Source organism: Dermacentor silvarum, chromosome 2 (assembly GCF_013339745.2).
Source record: "Dermacentor silvarum isolate Dsil-2018 chromosome 2, BIME_Dsil_1.4, whole genome shotgun sequence".
Taxonomy (NCBI): Eukaryota; Metazoa; Arthropoda; class Arachnida; order Ixodida; family Ixodidae; genus Dermacentor; species Dermacentor silvarum.
The window spans coordinates 196,702,911-196,725,855 of record NC_051155.1 but is presented as its reverse complement, the minus strand read 5'-3'; the positions used below and the strand labels follow the sequence as shown (position 1 = coordinate 196,725,855).

General features: G+C 46.3%; 1 protein-coding gene across 2 annotated transcripts; it reads left to right on the top strand.

The window, feature by feature from the left end:
• Positions 1-763: 763 nt before the first annotated feature.
• Positions 764-21,394, top strand: LOC119442399 (UPF0764 protein C16orf89 homolog). Of its 2 annotated transcripts, XM_037707262.2 has the most exons (6): positions 787-1,112; positions 11,223-11,405; positions 12,065-12,328; positions 14,453-14,612; positions 19,703-19,864; positions 21,186-21,394. In XM_037707262.2, the coding sequence occupies exons 3-6, from the start codon at positions 12,260-12,262 to the stop codon at positions 21,287-21,289; spliced, it is 495 nt and encodes a 164-aa protein (XP_037563190.1). In that variant the 5' UTR covers positions 787-1,112; positions 11,223-11,405; positions 12,065-12,259; the 3' UTR covers positions 21,290-21,394. The 2 variants fall into 2 exon arrangements, with proteins under 2 accessions (XP_049518071.1, XP_037563190.1); XM_049662114.1 differs by lacking the exons at positions 14,453-14,612; positions 19,703-19,864; positions 21,186-21,394 and having other exon boundaries at positions 764-1,112; positions 12,065-12,241.
• Positions 21,395-22,945: the final 1,551 nt, after the last annotated feature.

Below are 22,945 nucleotides of genomic sequence, written 5' to 3'. Positions count from 1 at the left end.
TCAGATGTTAAGCATAATTATAGGTTGTAATAAGAACTTCTTCATGTTCTTTTTTAAAACTATGTAATGGCTGAGAAGATTTTATGACGAATGGTACGAAATTTGATCATGAAATAGCCGAAAATTGGGCCGTTTATTTGCCGTAATCAGTTCGTACGTGTGGGCACTATGAAGTTATTGGTGTGAGCAAACCAAGTAATATGTTCATTGTCTAGAGATGACGCTGGAATGGAGGACAATGTTAGGACAATGTTAGGACAATGCTGCGCTTCTTCCAGTATATGTTTCTAACTGCTTTTTGCTCCGCGTTATCTATCGCGATGTCAAAACGGCCGTGGACGACCCGAAGTTGTGTGCTCCACCACTCTGCGCATGCAAGTTAGGAAGAAGAACATGGTGGACGACACTGGCTGCGAGGGGGAGGAGGTGCGGGGGAGGAGGAAGATGTCGCAGCTTAGCAAAGAAAGAAATCATGCCTTGGGACTTAAGCAAAACCTGGCAGTAAATACCATTTTGCCCTTTGCTTTTGATGGCGAAGCGCAAAGTTGTCGTGATCGCGTCTCTGCATTATTGATTCCTCAGAGATCGTCCTAAGACTCCAACGCTTTAGGTGCTTTGGTTATTCTTCGCTCTCTTTGCAGAAGCTTGTAAGCGTCGTGCGCGGCGCCACAGTCGCGCTTGAGCCGCGTTTGCCTGACCGGATGCGCCTGTTGCGCTCGTTTATACCCGTGTCGCGAGCTTCCAGAGAGCGGTCATGAATGGTTTAACACCATGCGGACACAGAGCGCTTAGCGGACCGATCAGAGCCCCTGGCGGCGGGTCTTAAGGAGCTCCACGTGGAAAAAGGAAGTGGATCGCCTTCCAATCGAAGGGCATGCACAGAGGCGTCATGTACACTACGCGAAGCGGACGTGCGCTGCGCTACGCAGTTCTTTTCGCGGCGTTGCTTACGCGTATCTTCTGCGTCCAGGCACCTCTAGAGCCCAGCACTGCAGATCGGCGGCCGCTGGACTGGCGCGTCTTGTCCGCGCTGGAAGGTGCAGTGGACGCGCTCGCGGCCAACATGGACGCTGTGTACTTGGACGCCGCGCTGGGACTGCGCGTCGCTGACGGTAAGTCGCACGCGCACCGAAGAAACGCGCGTATGCGTGCAACGACAGTTTCAAGTGCAGTAGCAATTATACGGAGGTTCGAGGCACTTACGCGCGGGCGCCTTCGTGCTGTCATGGTATCGACGAGCATGCGCAGCATGCACGTTCGAGGTTATATGTACAGAGATTCGCAGTGCGTTTGACTGCAAAAGCGACGAAGCGATCGAAGTGGATGAACCGCATGCTCAATGAAGGGCAGTCAACGCCTCCTATAGATAGCACAAGGCCGGTGCACTTGGATGCAGACACCGGTGCACTCCGGCGCGGCTGCTGCTTATGGCGCGGCTGCGCGAGCCCTATAGATCTTGAAAGCGATCTGCGATGCGGTAAGTCTAGGCGTCGCACGCGCGTATGGGTGCTATAGCGTAATCGTATATGGGTGCTATGGAGCACCCATACGCTTACGCGTCACCCGCGTCCACGAAGTGAAACGTTTACTGTAACTTTTTGACATCAGCGTTCTGTGCCCAAATATTTGCGTTCGCTGCAGCCCGTCAAACGCTATTTATTGAGTACTGCGCACTTGGCCTTTCCGTCGACAATGAGGAAAGCCTCCTCTGGCTACGCGGATCCGCTCACGTGCGAGATAAGGCACATTGTAGCCTGGCCAAGTTCATCGATCGTTCAGGATTGAGGGCGTGCCTTATCGCGACGTACCGGGATTCGCACCCAAAAGGTAACGGATGCCGCGGGAATTTTTGCTTTCGGCGTTTCCACTGAGGGCGTTTACCGTTGGCAGAGCATTTTATGCCAGCAGAGCTGTCAGTTTCTCCAAGGACTCAAATTCCTTCCTATCTCTCTTTGTCATCTTGCCATCTCTTCTCCTCCTTCCCCACACTGCTTGACCAGTGTCCAGGTGGCAGCAGCGCGCTAGATTATAGTTACGGTGCGCTTAGCAGGCTTTACTTTTCCCTGTCGACCAATCTCTCTCTCTCTCCCTTTCTCTCATTAACGTTCCTGCTGAGCAGCTGTGTGCATAGCACACTATGCAGCGTACACTAGTCAAAGTGCAAACTGCCATTTTAAGCTTGAAATGCTTTTAACTCCTGTTGTCGGCGACCTTCAAGTGACCTTGAGCCAAACTCAAGCGACAACATCCGGGCATCGTTGCTAGAGCAAAACGAGATGATCCAGGCAACCAATCAAAACTTAAGAAAATGTGGTCTCTGGCCCCAACCCTTTGTACAGGGCCGCATTACATACGCTAGTTACTGCCCAAACAAGTTACAAAAAGATATTGCTTCCGAGTTCTTCCTAATGTTTGTTCACAATAAATCACTGAAGCTGTAACTTTTAGTACGCTGAACTTTTATTTGTCATTTCCAATAGTGACGTTCAAAAGGCAGATACAGTGCATTATACACTTGATTGACATCTTTTGGCGTTGAGACAGGGTTGCCTGTGCTCTTTTCAACGCCAACGGTCCGCGAGTTCCGCGGCGCGGGTGATCTTCGATCATCTTCGATAGATGGCGCCACGCTACGTGACGAGACGTTTATGGCTCTTTTGTCTATCGGGACGAGACTTGCAACGAAGTTCATTTCAAAACAGGTTCATTTCGATTCAGTAAGTTTTCAGACCCAATCTGCTTTGCCGGTAGCCATTTCATGCTTACATCTACTCTCGACTACCGGAGAGCGAGCATTTTTTTTTTTTTTTGTAAGTCGCTTGAAGGCTGATATTATGAGGAGAAAGAGAAAAGAGAGGAAATATGGCAGGGATGCTAAACCGAGGAAGACGTCCGACTGGCTGCACTACACGGGAGTAGAGGAACAGGGAAACGGAACGCTATAGGAATGGACGACGTGGTGAAAGCACCACGCAGGCGAGAGCATCCGAACTGGCCAGTCGTTTTCGAGAAACAACAAAACCGTTGATTTCATTTGACAGATTTCTCTCCGGTATTGAAAGTGTTGCCAACGTATAGCATAAAGCCAGTAGTTCGTTACTACACGCGTCCGGTGAAGTAATATATTTAAACAAATAACGGTACACGCAGGAGAAATATAGCTTTTTCCGTATGATCTTCTGCCTTCATTGTCTTGTGGGTCGATGGGCAGTGAGGTCGGTATTCGCGCCTGTGGTCTGAACGAAGAGTGCACGATATTTCAGTCGTAACAGTGCGTTGGAGAGGGACTGTATCTGTCAGTGAAATCTAGAAGAGAGGCACAATTGGTGCTCGATCTGAAGCACTGCTACTCATGCACTGAGGTCTAACATGGTGATGTCAAGCATGACTATGTTAATTATTAATTATTATTATAGTGTGCGCCTTAAATGACACAGAATAGCAACACTAAATCAGTTTTGAATCGTGAAGTATTTTTTCAGAGAGTTGTTTTCACCCTTTCAATGCTCGCCTTTTGGTCATTCCATTCGCCTTATTCTAGAGGGGAAAATAAAGGCTAAAGTTTATTTTTCTTTATTTCGCGCGCAAACCGCAGCGTCGGCACGTCAGTGTTACGTCATGGATTTCTAGCTATATGTTCGCATTTTTTCAGTGCTTTCTGTGAATAAAAAATTTTTGAATGTTGCCATACTGAGTCATCGTTTTTATTTTCCTTTATAACGAAATAAAACCGTATAGTTATATTGCGTTGATAAAAATGTTGATTAGATCTGTGCAGACGCCATCAAAAAAGCCCTGACGCCATAATCAGCTAGTGCGAAATCTTCAAGGTTGTGTCGAAACCTATCCATGGTTTTAGCGCCTTTTCAGGCTTACAATGTCTCTGTGCGCGGTAAGACCAGCCGCTTTCGGCGTTCAAGAAACGTAATTCATAGGGGTGCGCGAATATTCAAAATTACTGATAGTTTTTCGTATTCGATTCCAAATTGAACTATTTCGAATATTCGGCTCTGTCGAATACTACAAGGAATAACAAGAGTTATTACTGCAGTCTACAGGAAGGAAGACCGATGCAGGTGGAGACTCTTCCGCGCAATTTTGCTGCAACGAAGCCCCGGTTGCTACGCACAGGTAACGGTTGATCAGCTAACGCGTCGAGGAGATCACTTTTGCACAATAGTTTCCAATGGTTGAACAAGCACGCCTCGCCTTATTTAACCTATACGAATTTGTTGTGTCCATTTAAGCAAAGCACTTTATTATTTGGTCAACCACTTGGATTTGTTGGGAATGAAAAAGGCTACGCTATTATACTTAGCTGCGTCAATGAACGCAAGTCTACTACGGGCATTAGGTGACCTTTGTCTAATTACTATCAGTGTCATGTAGAAACCGATAGGATCATAGTTGACTTGTTTATCATTTACAAGCTTCTGATCAGTTGAACTGACTTCCAGTGGTTAACGTAATTACATGTCTATATTAAGTAGCGTAAGTAAGCCCTTTCTTCCGAAGGAACTTCAGGCAACCTTGATACTTCACATTGTTTAAAAATTAGAAATATTTGCTATTCAGTATAATACCCGAAGGTCGTTCTTCTCCCAAAATATTTGTATTCGATGTGGAAGTTACGCTCTTCGAACACCTCTGTAGCAATTAATTAATCTAGATTCATTTATATTTATAGCATGTCTCTTAAGCGCCCATTCAAGCGCTTCAGAAAGGGCAGAAGGAGTGTTAGGAACCACTCGCACTGGGAACACTTTTTTGAGGACACTGAACAAAATATGTTCTCTAACGGTTGTACTGTCTGCGTTCTAGTGGGCGTTTTAAGGCAGGGCACTTGTTTTTGCATAGTGATGGTGCCCTTATGCAAGCACATTGACGAACAAAATTTTACTTCAACGGGAAGTTTCTGCTAGCGACTAGCTGCAAATGGACACTGCCTAATCGGCTATCATTGACTACTCGGTAAAACCACATCATTTCTTGCATCGCAGAGCGACTGCGCTTATGTGTTCGCCGGTAGTCAGAGTTTCCATCGCAAAATTTGAGTGCAGGTTTTATAATAAAGGAATACAGCTATTAGCCAAGCCTTCTTGCGTAGCCACCTAGCAATTACAATAAGAAAACACGCCCAGAAAAAATCATTCATTATTGGTAAAAAGTGTCTGCGCCGCAACACACCTCTGAAGCGCGATGAAGCCTTGTCAGGACCACAACAGGCGTCTTCGCATGCAGTATAGCACCCAAAGACTAGGTCAGGAAGCGTGCAAGGAATTGTAAAAGCATTGCATCATGTCAGCTAGTGTAAGATATCGTTTGATTCACAGAGCAACGATAAAAGATAAAAACCTCAAATGCACCTCTAAGTCATTTATTTAGATGGGCGTAGTTCGCCAGACATGAGCGTGTAAATGAGCTACATATACAACGCCATAGAAAGAAAACGCTGTGTGCTTCAAGCTATAATTGAAAGCGCCTAAGCTAACGCGAAAGTCTGTAGCATGCAGTGCAAGGCTGAGGGAAGATGCATGTCGTTATTCGCCTATAGCTTATCTGACCAGTCGCCATGAGATCGAAGTTGTGTATGCGTCGTCCCTATTGAAAAAAAAAAACCGTATTCCCAATAACTCCCATATCCAATAACATCATATGACATATGGGAAAGATGCGTTTTTGTATGGGATCCTATATGTTTCATATCGGATTATAGGGTATAGGAGTTATGAGGCATATGGATTTTTCAATAAGGACGTTGGAGCTATATATGCCCTGCGATAATATCGATGAAGTGCACGCACTCATTCAAAAGGAATGCCAGTGCTTTGTTTTAGTATCAGAGACGTAACTTCCAGTTATACGCTCGATGAACAACCCAGAAAGCTTTATGTCTGTAAATAAACTTTCGCACGCAAACACAAGAGGCCGCGATTAAGAACTGCAGTCGAGTGCCTCTACAACGAAATGACCTGTATAACGAAGGAATAATGCTGTCGATGGCATATCAACGAATAATCTCATGGCATACAAGCTAGGGTACTGAAAAAAATACAGGAATCTTGAGTGCTCCACTTTGTCATTTATTTAACTATTCGTTAAGCGTCAATTACTATCCGGATATGTTAAAATTGGCCGAAGTCACGCCAGTGTACAAAAAACGGCAACGACAACATTCCCGGTAGCTACAGGCCGATATCCATATTAAGCACTAAAAACAATATTTTCGAAAAATTAATCCCACAGTAGCTGAAGAACTTCCTTAGCAAAAATAACGCGATTTGCTTTTAGCAGCATGGTTTCGTCTCAAGAAGCTCTACATCAACTGCTGTCCTTACTCTATCCCAAGCCATCAACTGTGCCCTTAACCAGCAAAAGATAGTTATCGGAATTTTCATCGATATAGATAAGGAATCTTATACCATTTGTCACTCGATCGGCACTGTTAGGTAAAACTGAAGTGCTACGGTATTGTTGGTAGCTCTCAAGACTTCTTTTCCAGTTATCTTAAATCGCGAAAAGAAAGTACAAATCAAAGGGTTTCTATCCGCAATACGGAGTGGGGGTACGGTTATAAAAGTACAAAAGGGACGAACTTGGCCTTCAACGCCTCAGAGCTCGGCTTAATACTTATAACAGACCCTAGGCTCCCCACCAGATCCGGTAACTCGGTTAGTCGAGATACAACCCCCGATCTCACCTTCCTCCGAGGTATCGAAGGCACGTGGGACAACCTTCAGGAGGGGCTAGGCAGTGACCATCACATACTCGAAATTCTGTTGCGTGTTAAATCCAGTCAGCCCGCCAGATATGAGTATGTGGACTGGGATCTCTTTCGAAAAATCAGAGCAGAAACAGCCCCACCAGACGAGATGTATGCAGATCTGCTAGAGAATCTCAACAAGGCAGTTAAAGAAGCAACCAAGGAAATCACTACGGATCTGGAGGTTCCTAAAATGGACTCGAGAATAGCTCACCTTCTGGAAGCAAAACATGCCCTCTCAACCAGGTGGAAGACCCAAAAGCTCAATCGTAGACTCAGAGCGAAAATCGCGCATCTTAACAAGGAGATTGAGTCCTATTCGGCCCAGCTCGCCCGGCAGCAATGGGACGAGACGTGTACCGAAACGGACGGGCGTATGTGAAGAGGTAGCAAATGGAGCTTAATGAAAAGTCTACTCAACGATAAACAGTCTAAGGGTACCCTTAGCCTCGCGACGGATAGGCTCATAAATAAGCAAATCGCAAGCGGTCTCACCGAGAGGGAATTAGCCAACAACTTAGCATATACCTATCTCCCCCTCGCCAAGGACGGAGATCGCCCGGTAGATGTAAACAACATGGGACTCTCGGCACCTGATCTAGACCAACCCTTCACCGTATCAGAGATCAGACATGTTCTCTTCAATCTGAATGGCAGATCAGCCCGGGGACCCGATGGAGTCACGAACAAACTCCTCAGGAACTTAGATGATAGGGCAATCGAGATAGTCACGGCCGAAATAAACGAGGTATGGAAAACTGGACAGGTCCCGATAGACTGGCGTACCGCAAAAGTGGTACTCATACCAAAACCAGGCAAACCCCCACATATAAACAACCTGCGGCCCATATCCCTTACATCATGCATCGCCAAGGTTGCGGAGCACGCGATACACAACAGGATCACTGAGCATATTGAGAACAAGACACAACCTAATTGGCTTTAGACAGGCGTTGTCCACATAGGACGCTATGCTTTTGCTTAAGAGTGCAATCTTTGATAACAAGACTCGTGACGTGAGAGGGATCCTGGCACTAGACCTCTCCAAGGCCTTCGACAGAGTCGCGCATAGACATATCCTAACAGAGATTTCCTCTCTTAACCTGGGTCAGCGTTTTCATGACTACACCAAATCTTTCCTCGCGGATCGCAAGGCACACCTCCGACTAGGCACGGTCTCGGGAGGGCCCTACCAGCTAGGCAACTGCGGCACCCCGCAGGGCTCGGTCCTCTCCCCACTGTTATTTAATATAGCCATGCACAAGCTCTCCATTTGTCTGGATGCAATCCCAAACGTGGGTCACGCCATATATGCGGACGACATCATGATCTGGGCGCCGGGCGGCTCGCTTGCCATGCTCGAACACTCGTTACAAAGCGCGTTGGAGGCAACGGAAAACTTTCTTTCCAGCACGGGCCTTGAACTCTCCCCCGCTAAATCAGAACTACTGTTATACCGACAGTCCCGACAAGGGGTCAGAAGCCTTGAGTCCTCTGAAAGTTCTGCCGATAGAAATTCGAGCTAAGAATGGACATCCCATACCAAGGATGGACTCGATCAAGATTCTAGGTCTCCACATTGATGCTAAGGGCTGTAACTCGACGGCCGTCAACAGGCTCACTGGACAGGCTAGTAATGTCCTAAGACTTTTAGCCCGCATCTCCAATCGGAGAGGCGGTCTCAAAGAGGACAATCTGCTCAGAGCTTACCAGGCATTCTTCTTAAGTCATGTTACCTACATCGCGCCGTACCTTAATTGGGGTAAGGCGGAAAAGGCCAAACTCGACTCTCTAATCAGAACCGGTATCAAGCGCGTGCTCGGCCTTCCGCAGTCCACGAGCACCGAGAAGCTGCTGGAGCTAGGACTCCACAACACTATCGATGAGCTAATAGAAGCTCACACAGTGGCTCAAATAATAAGATTGTCGTCCTCTAAGCCAGGGATCAAAATTTTAGAAGAAGCGGGTATCCAACCCAGACATGAACCGGGACCAAAATTAGCCTGACCCAGCAAGCCAGAACTCGCATCATGGTTGACCCCGTACCGCGAAACATCCACCCAGTGCATAACGAGGGTAGAAGATTCGCGAGAGCCAAGTCGATCCTTAAAAAGATCAATCAGCACAAACTAGGGGCCCTCTTTGTCGATGCTGCCAGATATGGCAGTGGGGATAAGTTCGCTGTCTCGGTTGTAGACGCGGAGGGCAACCTGCTTAATGCAGCTTCTGTCTATACTAAGTTTGCACATGTGGCGGAGGAAGCGGCGATCGCTCTGGCTTTTCACAGCGCAAAAGTTCCCCTTATCATCTCCTCGGACTCACGCACAGCAGTTAGATCCTTCTCGGCCGCACTAGTGTCTGAACAGGCGAACCATATTGTGAACAAAGCACTTCAACGAACTCGGGAGAGCAGCGAAGGAGGATACCACATCTCGTGGTTCCCAGCCCATATAGATGCCTCAGTTAACCCGCTCGGATGTAATCCTAACGAGCAGGCCCACCGGATAGCGCGCGATTTCACGTACCGCGCTGTCAGGGGTAGCCAGGCTCGGAACGAGGTCAACATCCACAAAGATCCATTATGTACCTTCCACGAAATTGTTTCCCATTATCGTCTCGGCAGGAGGAAATTTCCACCCCCCCCCCACCCCAAATTGAACAAACCTCAGGCTAGCACACTCAGACTTCTGCAAACCCGTTCGTATCCCACTGCCCGGTCCCTTAACAGGATAACCCTGACCATTCACAGTCGTGCTCCAAATGTGGTCATGACTCATGCTCTTTTGATCACATGCTCTGGTTTTGCCCCAGCCCTTAACGCCTCTCCACCCATCACGAAAGAGCAATGGGAGGAATCCCTCAAGAGCAGCAATCTTCAAATCCAACACCAGGCTGTCCAGAGGGCCCACGACATCGCGACGGGACTTGGTCTCCCGGTCCCATCGTGGGCGGAGCCACCGACTTAATCTGGGGGAGCCTTCGGCTCGCCTAAATCTTAGTTCCTCAGAACTGAAATAAAGTTCTTGTCATGTCATGTCTATCCGCATCAAGAAACGTCACATCTGGTGTGCCGCAAGGGTCCGTATTGTGTCCCATTTTGTTCTCTTTATGTGCTAATGATTTCCCGCGAGTATTGCAGTTGTCAAATGCTTTAATGTATGCAGACGGTACTGCGATATTATTGGCAGGAAGTAAACTTGAATTCTTGCAACACATTGTGTCCTACGAACTGCAAGCTGTTTCAAAGTGGTTTCGCGGCAATCAACTGTTATTAAATGCTGAAAAGACTAAATACATTATTTTCGATTCATTAATAAAAAACTACAATTACGCTTCGATTAATTTTTTTTCTTTTTTCTTTTGTGTGTTTTGCTGTTGATGTATATTATTATGTAGTTTTTCATGTTGTAAAGATAGCTGGTCACCAATTTGTAGTTACGTACAGCGACAAAACAATTGAACGTGTTTACATCGTTAAATATCTGGGAATTATATTCGATAGTAACCTTCAATGGAAATACCAAATCCACACCATTTGTAAAAAGTTGTCCTTCAGCTTTTACACTCTCATACGTGCACGACAGTACTTCGAATTGACTTTGCACCGATCTTTGTATTTTAGCCAATTTCTCTGCCACCTTAGCTATTGTTGCGAATCATGGGGCCAAACAAACGCAACTTACCTAACACCGTTACTCCGCTTACAAAAGCGGGCTGTTAAGCAAGATAATAAACACTAATAGACATCTGCCTCGTAAGGTCTTCATTTCCCCGTTGCTAAACATACGACACGCAAGCAACGGCAATCTCAATCTCCCTGTGTGCTTCAGTATATACGGTGAAAGGCTAATCGAATTTTCCGGTGCTAAAATGTGGAATGACTTACCTGTTGAAATAAAACTTACAAGTTTCGACATAATACCTAAGCGCTACTTCCTCTCTAACCAAGCAGTCTGGACCTTTTTCTGATAGACTTTTCATTTCGTATACTGCTCTAGTTTGTCTTATTTTTTTCTTTTTGTGTGTTTTTTGTTGTTGATGTAGATTATTATGTGGTTGTTCATGTTGTAAAAATAGCTGGTCACTAATTAGTAGTTACCTATGGGAATTATCTGTATTTATTACCAGTAACAGTTTGTACAAGATGGCTAATAGTTCTTGATTTATTGTATTGGATCGGTCACTAGCCATTCCGGCTGTCGGTCTAAATATTTCAGTATTAAATTTTGCAATCATATAATAAAGTTTCTTTTTTATGATTGATTGATTGATTGATTGATTGATTGATTGGTTGATTGAGGTGCACTACATTTACAACGAAGTGACATGTACAACGAATGATCTTGAAGGCCCCAAGCACTTCAGTATGAAAGCGTTCGACTGTATATATCGAGAAAAAACGCCCGTGACTTGCTTTGCACATGCATTTCCCGTACTCGGTTGACGATTGCTAACGCAGATCGCCTGCAGAAGCTTATTGACCAGGCAAGTGACAGCGAGAACAACATAACTTCCAAACCAACAGAAAGAGTGCACGTGACGATTGAAGACATTCGGGCCGTCCAGCACAAAACGTCAACTCTCGTGGACATCGCCACTGCGCGTGTCGTCGGAAGACAGGAAGCCAGCATACGCCAGACACGTGAGTTTATTCATTATGTTCGTCTTTCATAACATAGTTTTTATGAGATCTAGAAAGTAGACTCTGTGAAGAGTGCGAGATGCAAGGACCCCCACAAGTGACTCGCACTATTCACAGTTTGCGACGCAACCATCTCGTTGCTCAAGTGAACATTTTACGGAGGTGCGACGTCTGCAGCGACTGTCACGCGGATCTAAACAGCATCTAAACGTATCTCGTGTGTAAAGAAAATCATTCATTATGCGCACAATTTGAGTGAGAATTTTGAGAAATAATGCGCCAAGCATGATCTAACTTCACCGACTAAAGGTACACAGTCATTCACCGCCGGTGTGCATCACCGGCACTTTTGGAAGAGCTATACGAGGATGCGTACTCATGACTGTTCAGCATCCAAGAACTGCGCATACACCTCAGTGAGTTTTCAGCAAGAACCGGAGGGTCTATTCCCAAAGAAATTTAATGCAGGCAAATTTACCGGACCATTTGAAACTGCGAGCGCTGTATAGCACCATCCTCATCTGTCGGTTATTGGTAGCAGGCATTGATAGAGGGGAAGCACTCTTTCTGATTTAGTTTCTTATTTCTTCACGGGACCCTACGCAATCACTCCCTCAAGAGTATTACTCGTAACAAAAGGTCACACTTTCCCTCTCCAGTGGCACGTGGTCTGCTGCTCAAGGGTCTCTGGAAAGATCCCACCGATCGCCGCCGATGCGTTTCGAGCGCGGACCTCGGACGACGAGCCCGAGCTGGCAGCGCCCGACGTGATCGAGTGGGTGTCTGACGGCTGCCTGCAGCAACTCTTTGCCAGCCGCAACTGCTCCCAACTGAACGACAGCTGTTGGGTGGCCATGACGGGCGGGCACCAGCACGGCTACGCCCTCACGCACCAAGCGATCTTCCTCACCGTCGGAATTCGGGTACGGATGAGCTCTCTTTGCTAGGCACGGCAAATCATTAAAAACGTTAGAGGAACACTAACGAAAAATATATAGCAAGAACTCTGCGGGCAACACGAAATGGGGTGGTACGCTACTGAAATGTTTCCGTGTACAGTCCAATTATTCCACATGTATCTCCATGCGGTTTCCGCACCATACATCCATAGATACACACCATTTATAACATAGATACATGCAATATACAAAGATGTCATCCGAACTGCATGTCATTCGCAGTAGAGAAAGAAGGGGGAGGGGGAAAGGAATAATTTAGGGAACAGCAGGGAGACCGGACTGAGACTTCTTTATTACCACTCTGCTGCGCCGGGAGGAGGGTAATGCGAGGAGAAATCGAGTAATGACGGGAGACATGTTGAGTACCTAGCGCATGAATACAGTCACTTGTGCCTTAGAGCCAAGCATATATAATGTGCCAATTTTGTACATTTGAGAAGCTACGGCCGCTGTAATATAAAAAAAAATCGTTTTGACTTGCATTCGAAAATTTGCTTTGAAATGCCGAAGCCAGCTATAGCCTTCATATTTCCTAAAATATTTGTGAGCCTAATTCAAAGTGCTACTTCCATCAGTCATTGCAATTTGACTTATATTTTTTAATGCAAATGCTATTCAAGTTAGTTCAGCTGTTGTGTAGTGTTACAGTATATATGCGTTTCCCAACTACAGCGGACTCTCGTTAATTCGACCTCGGTTAATTTGACTTCTTGCTCAATTTGCACGCATGGAAAGTTCTGGCGACATTACTTTGCAAGAAAAACTGGTTTAGTTCAAACGTGAAAGCAAGTCGCTTCGGTTCACTCGACCCCCCGCCGGCTTCCTCTCGTGCACGCTGTGGTTACTAAAAGCATGAATACACAAGAAACTCGGCAGATGGCTCTACTTGTTCCCTAGTCGACAAACTGACGGCAGAAACCTGTTCTGCAGCGATAACGACGACTTACGCTGTGCCCTGGGCGATGTCTAATTTTACTATTTTGTCTGCGCCGACGAGTGTTGAGGTCTGTGGCCACCGACCAACGACTATCTTCATTGTAAAGTTATTGTAATGCTCTATTGAAGCATCCTGCAGTTGACGGATTGTTCAAGCAGTAAAAAAGAGTTGAATCTGTTCATTTCGCCGCAGTGGATTTAGGCGACCTTTGCGGATAATTCGACCAAATCTTGCTGTTCCTCAAGGGTTGAATTAACGGGAATCAACTGTACTGAAATAGAAAAGTTGGGCTAGGTTTTACCTATAATACTTCATATTGGATAGTTAAGTCGCCACTAACAATACGTAACCGTAAATGTTTTGGTGAAATAATGTCGATATTTATTGTAACGATTGTAACGATGTAGAAAAAAGGCGATATATATATATATGTCGATATTTATGGTAACGATTGTAACCGATGGAGAAAAAGGCGATATATATATATATATATATATATATATATATATATATATATATATATATATATACTGCGCTGTTTCTGTTCAATACATTGATTAAACGCGGCAATCTGCATGAACACGCAATATGGCGAATCCACGCGCGATACGAGTCGCTATTTCATGTTATTCTTTGTTTGGTCACGGAGCTTGGCGCCTCTGTCGGTATCATTAAACTATATTGAAATAACTGTTCCATGACAATATAACCATGATTGTAACATTATTGATGTCCTTGTCTTATAGTTAGTTGAGCGCTTGGTTGCCGCTTTTCCTCGCACAATATTATATTAGAGCTTTCCTGAAATATTATTATTATGAAACGTTGCTGTTCTGCTACTGTGTTGTTCTTGCTCAGATGACTCATTGCCTTTGCTTCTTGTTTGTGTTGTCTTCTTTAACTTGTTGTTCTGTAAGGGCCGTTGACCTGTAGTATTGCAGAATGAAACAAATAAGGAACATCAGGCGCCTACTCGGCGCTCTAGTTGAGCAAGGATCCCGATAACAGCGCAATGAAATGCGCTTTCCGTACCACAAGGAGAAACACGTAGCAAATAAACAGCTTACGCGGCTTTGGCAGCACTCAAATCGCCGGTCCTGTTTCTTACTCCTCTTCGTTTCTCCTCGCACGTTTCCCGCTGCCGTCGGAAGCTTAACTGCACGGCCAAGCTGAACGACCTGGCAAGACGACACGGACAGCCGCCTGCTGACTGGAACCTGGCATCCAAGTGCGAGCGTGTCGCTGACAACGCGCAGCTCATAGTTGATGAGAACTTCCCGCTACGTCTGAGGGACCTGTTCATGGAGCAAGGTAAAACTACATTGCCAGCAAAGTGCAGTGCCGTCAAACCACCAAAAGCCTTGAGCAGAAAATTTTCTACAGCGTTTAGTTCGACTCCGGTGCCGATTTCTAATATATTATCGGCAGACTCCAAGTCACAAAGACAAACAATACTACAGTCGAGCCCGGATATATCGAATCTGAAGGGGATCACCAAAAAGTTCGATATATAGGTAATTCGATATATGAAATAATAGGCCCTGAGGCAAACGGCAGCTTAACGATTGGTGCGTCTGAGGGTCGCTAAGTTATCGCACGCAATTCGAAAAAAAAAAAGCAAGCACACTTTATTTACCTACAAAGAAAATAGCTGTATCACTTTCAACTTCATTGCAAAGTCCAAGTGGGTTCATTTCTTTGCACTTGCAGCGGCCATCGCTTGCGGAAAATGAACTCACGAATAGACACTCAGCCCATGGGTTGAGTGTCGGAAAGAAGGAATTCCGACGTTCCAGGTAGCACGCGGGCTAGCCGAACAGCTCGAGGGGCTCAACTGACCACACGTTCTTTTCTCCACCTCCAGGTGCTTAAAGATCTCAAAGTGCACAAAGAAGTGCACTTTGAGGTCTTCGATCGGCGTGGCGCCGCGTTCCATATATCGAATGTGCTGGTGAACGGGCGTTCTATCTACGCGTGCACCAGCTCTATACAGTTGCATGGGATTTTCAAGGGGATTTTACAGCTGTTCGATATACACAATAATTCGTTATATGTGTGTTCGATACATGAACCCGGATATATCGAATCTAAAGGGGATCACAAAAAAGTTCTAGGAAGGTCGTATTATATTCTGTCGAAGCATGTGTCAGAATGCGGGAGCCGTCAGTGTGTATGCGATGAGTCGCGGCAGCCGTTATCTGAGGGCTAGCGAATTGATGTCGAACAAGGAACGGTGTTTTTCTAATAGTGCGAGCAGAACGCAACTCTGGGCAGCGGTCAGGTCAGGGCTTATGGTTGCCGACAGCGGTGTGGAAGAGGCTGGGAGTGGCGACGACGTTGACTCTGGTCGCACAGGTGCAAGGGCAACAACTGCATTAGTCTGTGTATCAACAGCGCAAGTGACACTTGATCCACGGGGTAGCAGTCGAGGTTCGGTAGTTTGGTTTAACGCGGTGAGGAATGCAGAGCCATGAGAGAAGCGAACAAGGCCAGGAGTAATAAGAATTCCTGTAGATAGCGTGTGACCGTAGGGAAGAATGAGAACGTCGCCATCCCGAATGTCACTGGAATTGACACTTATAATATCTTCTCTAGATGGCCAAGGAACATAATCGGAGGAGGTGACGAGGCGCATGCGTTCTTCATAATCAGGAAGAGAGTAACCGGTGGCATTGAGGTGTACGAGTCGCTCACGACAAGAGATAGCAGCGGACGCCGAAGACAAGAAATCCCAGCCTAAAATAACTTCGTGGGAACACTCGGGAAACACAGCAAAAACAATGTGATGATGTATTCCGCCAATGAATACTCGAACTGTACATTGCGCGATGGGACGAAGAACGGCGTTGGTCGCTGCACGAAGAGACGGGCCGCAATAAGGCGTCATCACTTTCCGGAGGCGGGAACAAAAGTCTGCGCGAATAATCGAAATGGCGGCACCTGTGTCAACGAGAGCTTCGACGGGCACACCTTCCGCAAACACTGACAAGTTAGACGGTCGCTCTGGAGAAATTGTAGGCTGTCCGGCGGATGCAGTTTCCCCTCCTAAACCTGCATCGGAGAGTTTTCCGAGTGGGCTTGGAGGCATGAGAAGCAGGTCGGAGAGGTGATATGGAACGACAACGTGGAGAAGGCGACCTGCGGCGAGATTCTAGAGAATTGGGAGGCGTGTTCGTAGGGTACGGAGCAGAGGGTGATCGGTGAAATCAAGATCGGTAGGAGGTTCCCTGGTAGCCCGTTGCTGGACGGACGCCTGTTCGCTCTTCGGGTGTATAACCACATTGCTCATCCTGTTGACGCCGTCTACAGAACCGGGAGATATACCCGCGGATAGCCACGGGAGTAGCAAAAGGGTCGAGCAGGAAGCGGAGCGGAGCGGTAAAGCTGTACGCGCACTGGTGGCGACAGTGAAGCCACAGGGACACAGTGGTCCGTTGGTAGAGGGGCCGCGGTGACCGGAGGGAGAGCCGCGACGTCGGCATATGTTCGCACATGTCGAGCGCAGGGGCCGTCGGAGCACGTTAGGCGTGACGCAGAGGTAATCTCTTGCTTGATTATCTCGCGTAAGCCGGTCGGAGAAGGGGCGACGCCAGGTTCTGTCGCACAGGAAGAGCACCGCCCGTGAAGTTCCTCCCGAACGATATCACGTATGAGCGTGCGCAATTCCACTGTTGAAGGCAGACGGAGGTCTGTGTTATCGGTGCATAGCCGTAGAGACTGAAGTTCCTCTAGGCGCTGGCAAGTGGCTATTGCATCTCGGATGGTGGCAGGATTTTGCGTGGCGAGAGCGCTAGAGGCGATGGTGTTTATGCCCTTAATAATATGCCGTATGCGGTCGGTCGCGGACATGGTGGCATTGACACGTTTGCACAAAGCTAGCACATCCTCAATATATGATGTGTACGATTCCCCGGGGAACTGGACCACCAAGCTTCTTCTTCGCGACCTCAGAGCGAACAGGGGAAGCGCCGAAGATCTGGCGAAGTTGCTGTGTGAACGTTTCCCAGTCGGGGAGATCAGGCTGATGGTTCCAAAACCAGGTTTTCGCGACATCGGTGAGGTGGAAGGGGACATTAGAGAGAGTGTTTTGGCTGAGCGCTTGCTGTCCGCTCCGCTCAGACCGGCATATGCTAGCAAATGCCACACAACCGCTTAGCGGGAACGCTAGTGTGCTTACACACAACGCTCGTACTGTCATCGGAACGAAGATCGCATCCCTCGCTCCGCTACAAAGCCGACTAAGCGGAGCGTGACAGCGTGTCTACTTGGCCTCTTCGTCGTTTTGCAGCCGAGTTGATAGCGCGTCGCTCGCGTCTCGCCAAGACGCGCTTATCTTATGCGAAATGCAGTTCCCTGCAGTATCTCAGAGCATGGAATCTGGGTGGAGCGGAGCGTAAGTGGCGCTCTGCTAAAACTGTCTATTGTGCAACTTTGTGTGTTATCCCACTTATTGAAGTCGCCTGCCAGGTTGTAGTTTTGTAGCCATTCCTCGACGTCATTTCCCCGCAGACCAGCGAAGACTGGTGGGTCACGGTGGCGGTTGTGGATGGCCACGACGGACGGCGAAGGCTGTGCTGGGGTGGTAGTAGCGGACGTGCTCGGATTGTCTTGTGCAGACATATGGCAGTAGGTGGTATGCGGCGACCCAAGTGGAGCTCCAGTCAAAAGGGCGAGAGGTCTCGGGGAACGAAAAGCACCTCCACCACTTATAAGGAACCTTTTATTCCAGCCGAGCTCGAGCTACGACGAAGAAGAACAAGCTGGCCGGCTGATGATGATAAATACAGATGAGGAATTTGTACATGTGACGATGATGTGTAGAGATGAAGAGTCAGTCATGGGTCGCGCTCACACTATACGTAATTCGATATATATATAAAGTAAACATAAATAAACATTATGTCCAAGAAAGCACAGAAAAAAGTAGCAAATTTAACAAGGAACGTCATCTTTATTGCATTTCACTATTCCCGAAATTGTAGAAGCGCAGCATTTGACACCCAGTTCCTGACGTTTTGTAAAGCGCACACGCATGCATACAATGAAATTTAAAGGAAGTAATTATTCCTACTACGCATGATCTCACTCGCACACATGGTGTTTTCTTTCTTTCCTTCCTTCCTTCTTTCTTTCTTTCTTTCTTTACTCTCACAATTTTTTGAACTGTTGCTTTGGATAGATAGCGTGATTATGATGTCGTACCAATGTTATTTCGATGGGCAGATGTAACCTCCACCGTCAAATACGACTATCAGTTAGGTAATTAGCGAGAACTCACCCAGTCCCTTTTTTTTTAATGTTTAGTCTACAGTACACATTTCCGTAGTTAAATTGAAACCCTGTCATTTTCAGACGCCGTTCCATTCTGAAAAACTTTTCTCGCCCTATTGCGCATGAAAATATTCTTACCCTATATTCCCGCACAACGCCGTCCTCAAAATTTGATTTCGGGCTAAATATGTGACAGTCTGCCTCTATATTACCTCTATGTTATCGCTATTCTGTATTATAATAACATTGTACTAAAGTGGAATATACGAGTGCAAGCTCCATCTGGGATGGGCAATAAATACCACGATCATGCGAAGTATGCGCGTGTCCACGAGCCACGTGTCCCGCCGCATCGCGCACAGTCTCGAGCACACCTAGCACGCCCATAGCTTCCACTCTGCTGCCATATTATAACAAAATATATTAACGCGATAGCGTTTAAAGCCACGTATCGCAGAAAATTCGGTGACGGCGCCGGTAGGGGAGAAAAATCATCCAACCACATCGAGCGCGCAGGCCCTCCACGTGGTGCAAGGTTATGGTGAACAAAAAGTGAATTTCTCTTAGTGAAGTCCGTCGGAAAAATCATAAAGTACGACTTTACCATTCGGCGTCGGATTCTCCGTCGGACTGTTTACCAATCGGCGTCGGATTGTAATTTGAATGTACGAGAAAACCTTATTCTTCTACGAGGAAACTCAAACACAAACCCCTTTTCCATCATTTCTACCACACCTGCGCGCGTCGGGGCAATAGCAAACAATTAATAAAAAAAATAAAAGGTGCTAGGGCCTTCATATTTTAATATAAGACCACATATATTGCCCCTGGGAAAACGTCTTTCCAGCAATGCATTTCAGTTTAAAACTGAAGTCGACTTTAAGGGGATTGGCGTAAGCTTGGTCTTTGTAAGCTGGCTTTCCCACATTCAGTGTTGCAGTGAATGAAGCCTACTTGCCGTATGCGAACGATGCGATGCGAACGGGTCCCGATATCGCTATCACGTTCTACTCTCAAAGGCGAAGCTTAAGCGTCCTCCAATTTTTTTTATCAGTAGATATTGCTTCAACAATCATTTTTAGCCTCCGAAAAAAATCATCCGCAACAGAAGTTTCAATGTCTCTGCTCAGTCGCTGTGTGCGGTTTCATGGACCTGCCAGTGTTCAGGGATCCATCAGCTATGGAAGACGTGCTGTCCTGGCAGAGGGATGATGGCTGCTACGTCATCGAAAACGAGCCTGCTGCGAGTTCGCTTCCGCAGAGGATCAGAAGAGAAGAACGCAAGGGCAAAGGTAACGACTATACGAGGCTGGCTGAGTGATCTCGGATCATCCTTAATGCAACAGCCATCTGGATTTGCCTTCAAATCCCATTTCACTGCCAGCACTCCTCTGATTTTCAGATATGGCGGGTAAGATGCGGGTTTCCATGAGCAATAAATGTAAGTTTGCTGCCAGTTGCGGCAAAAGAAGCCGACGCTTTCTACAAGGAAAACCGTGTGCTCCTCAGTATTGAATTCCAGTACGTGTTATCACTGTAATTGTGCGGTAAGTAGTCGTAGCCCAGAAAACTTTTGAGTATAGACTAGCTGGTCAGAATCAGAATTGAACGACCACAGTATTCGCAACGAGGAACGGTGCATGACTATAGAACACGATAGTGTAGGCTTTCGTTACGGCACCGTCGTCTTTTCTCGTTATTAACGTTCAGTACAACTTTGCGCTCCCTAGTTTTATACTGCTTCGACTGGGACTAATTGATGTGGCGTCGTTCGGTTCACAGCGCTATACTATTACTCAAGCGACAAAATAAAAGAAACTGACAAACATGTGCGCACATGTGTGTCGGTTTCTTTTATTTTTTTTTTTAATTTATGTAACAGTTTATTGCAGTAAACAGAACGATCCCTAGTTTTACAAGAGAGGCAAGTATCTGGTCCTAAATTCATTTATGCCTTTTGAGTTGTTTCTGCTATTTGCAACGCCGAGCGCTCAGATTTAAGCGTATACGCCTGCAGCACGCAATGGCTTGAATTCCACGCTGACTGTGCGGTCTCGGAGATGCCAACGTCTCGCAGTTAGATACGGGTGTAATGTGTGCGTGCACTCTGCAATTCGCTCGTCGGGCGCTGTGTTGACATTCTTTGTGGATACACTTCATATACTGCCTGTGAAATTACGCGCTGTATTTCAAATGCTGACCTACATCTCCCCTGCGCGCCGTCCGATCCCGGAGGTTGTGTTTCGTGCCGCCCGTTTCGTTCAGCATGCGATAGTGGGCGCCACTATTACTACGTCGAGGTGCTTGTCGCGCAGGTGTGTTGGCAAAACATGCGTATGCACGACATGCGTGCACCAGGCGAGACTGTTATGTAACGCCATATTACATGAAACAGACCGCACAGGGAAGCCGTGGCGCAAGATTTTATTGCGGGGAATCTATACCGGCGAAACTGAACGCCTTATATATATCATTAGAAGCCAACATATATAAAAGGCCTCCGAGCCATCCCTCAACATATTTTTATCATCGTCATTTTTGTTTAACGCAGCAAGTGTCAGATGGTAGCCAAAAGTGACATTCAATTGCGTCTGTTTTCCCACACCTTTTCAGACCAATGTTCCCTGCACATGACGAGCGTTGCTGCCGGAGCGCTTGCAACTTACCTGCAGATACTGCATCAGAAACGGCTTGCCAATCAGACATCTCAGATGTGAACAGTTGAAGGCGTCCTCGAAAAAGAACTGAATTCAAGTGCAAGCGGCGGTGTAAAATCTTACAGGAAATAAAACATAAAACGGGTACCCGGACTTTCGGCCACACATAAATGCCTGCCAAGGTCGCACTTGTTTCATCCCCTAAAATGACGCATATATCCACTGTAGCGCAGCCTGATGTTCACGCAGGAGAACCATATTGGATGGGACAGCAGAGAGACAGTGTCGCCGAATGCAACCCCACTGGACTAATAATGGCGGATGGCCTACATAACATGCTTACATCACGCCTGATCAACAGCTTTATATGTGCGTGCATGTGTGCGCACATCGCTCACCGAATCTGGTGATGGTGAACGCTGCACGCACATTAGAAGCACCTAGCTATGCACCTGTGTTGTCGAGAACGCTACCATGGCAACAGTAAAGATAGTACGCATATTTAAATAACTCGCAGGTCTTCGTGATTTACTCGAGTCGAGTGACTGCAACGGTTATGTCAATATTACGAGATCTTATACTTTCGATTATTTTTCTCTCGGCATCTGCATGACTTCTCATGGTCATCTGTGAGTAATGGCCTTACGATTTACTGCTGTTGTCCACCTGCTACTGACTGCGAGTCCACAACACCACAGTATATGGTGATAAATTAGTGCTCGATAATCTCTAAAGCGTCATAAATATTATCGCGAACAGAGCATTATTATTATTATTATTATTATTATTATTATTATTATTATTATTATTATTATTATTATTATTATTATTATTATTATTATTATTATTATTATTATTATTATTATTATTATTATTTTCAACGCTGATGTCAGTCAGCAGCACACGACGCTTCCTACATCTAGTGCTGTGCTGTTTGATGAAGAGCTTGTCCACGAATGCCTTAGGCGCTTGAAGCCTTCCCTATCCTGCGGCCCTGACGGCATCCCTTCCGCAATTCTAAAAGCTTACGGCAGTATATTTGCTCCTGTATTGACATCTATATTTAATAACTCTTTGACTACTTCCACTTTCCCTCACATGTGGAAAACTGCTCGTGTTTTTCCTGTATTTAAGTCTGGATGTAAATCAGATGTGTCGAATTATCGCCCAATTTCTCTTCTCTGTGCTACGTCCAAGATTTTTGAGCTTGCTCTTCACAACATATTGTCTTTTACTGTGAAGAACTCGCTCATTCCGAATCAGCATGGATTTCTCACCGGCCGCTCCACTATCACAAATCTCGCAAGTTTCATGACACAGATCTCCACGCCGGTACTTCAAAGGGGGCAAGTTGACACCATTTACTGTGATCTCAGCAAGGCTTTTGATGTAGTCAGCCACTCGCTGCTTCTGATCAAGCTTACGCACCTTGATGTTGACTCGTCAGTTGTGAATCTCTTGCGCAGTTATCTTCTTGATAGATCTTGTTATATTAACGTCAATGGCCAAACATCTTCTTCTTACTCGGCAACTAGCGGCGTCCCTCAAGGGTCAGTATTAGGACCACTCCTTTTTTTAATTTTTATTAATGACGTTCTTTCTGTTATTCGGAACTCTTCTTTCCTTCTATATGCCGATGACATCAAGATTTTTAAGAAAATTCACACTGTTGATGACTGTCACGCCCTGCAGTCTGACCTGTTTTCCTTTTCTAAA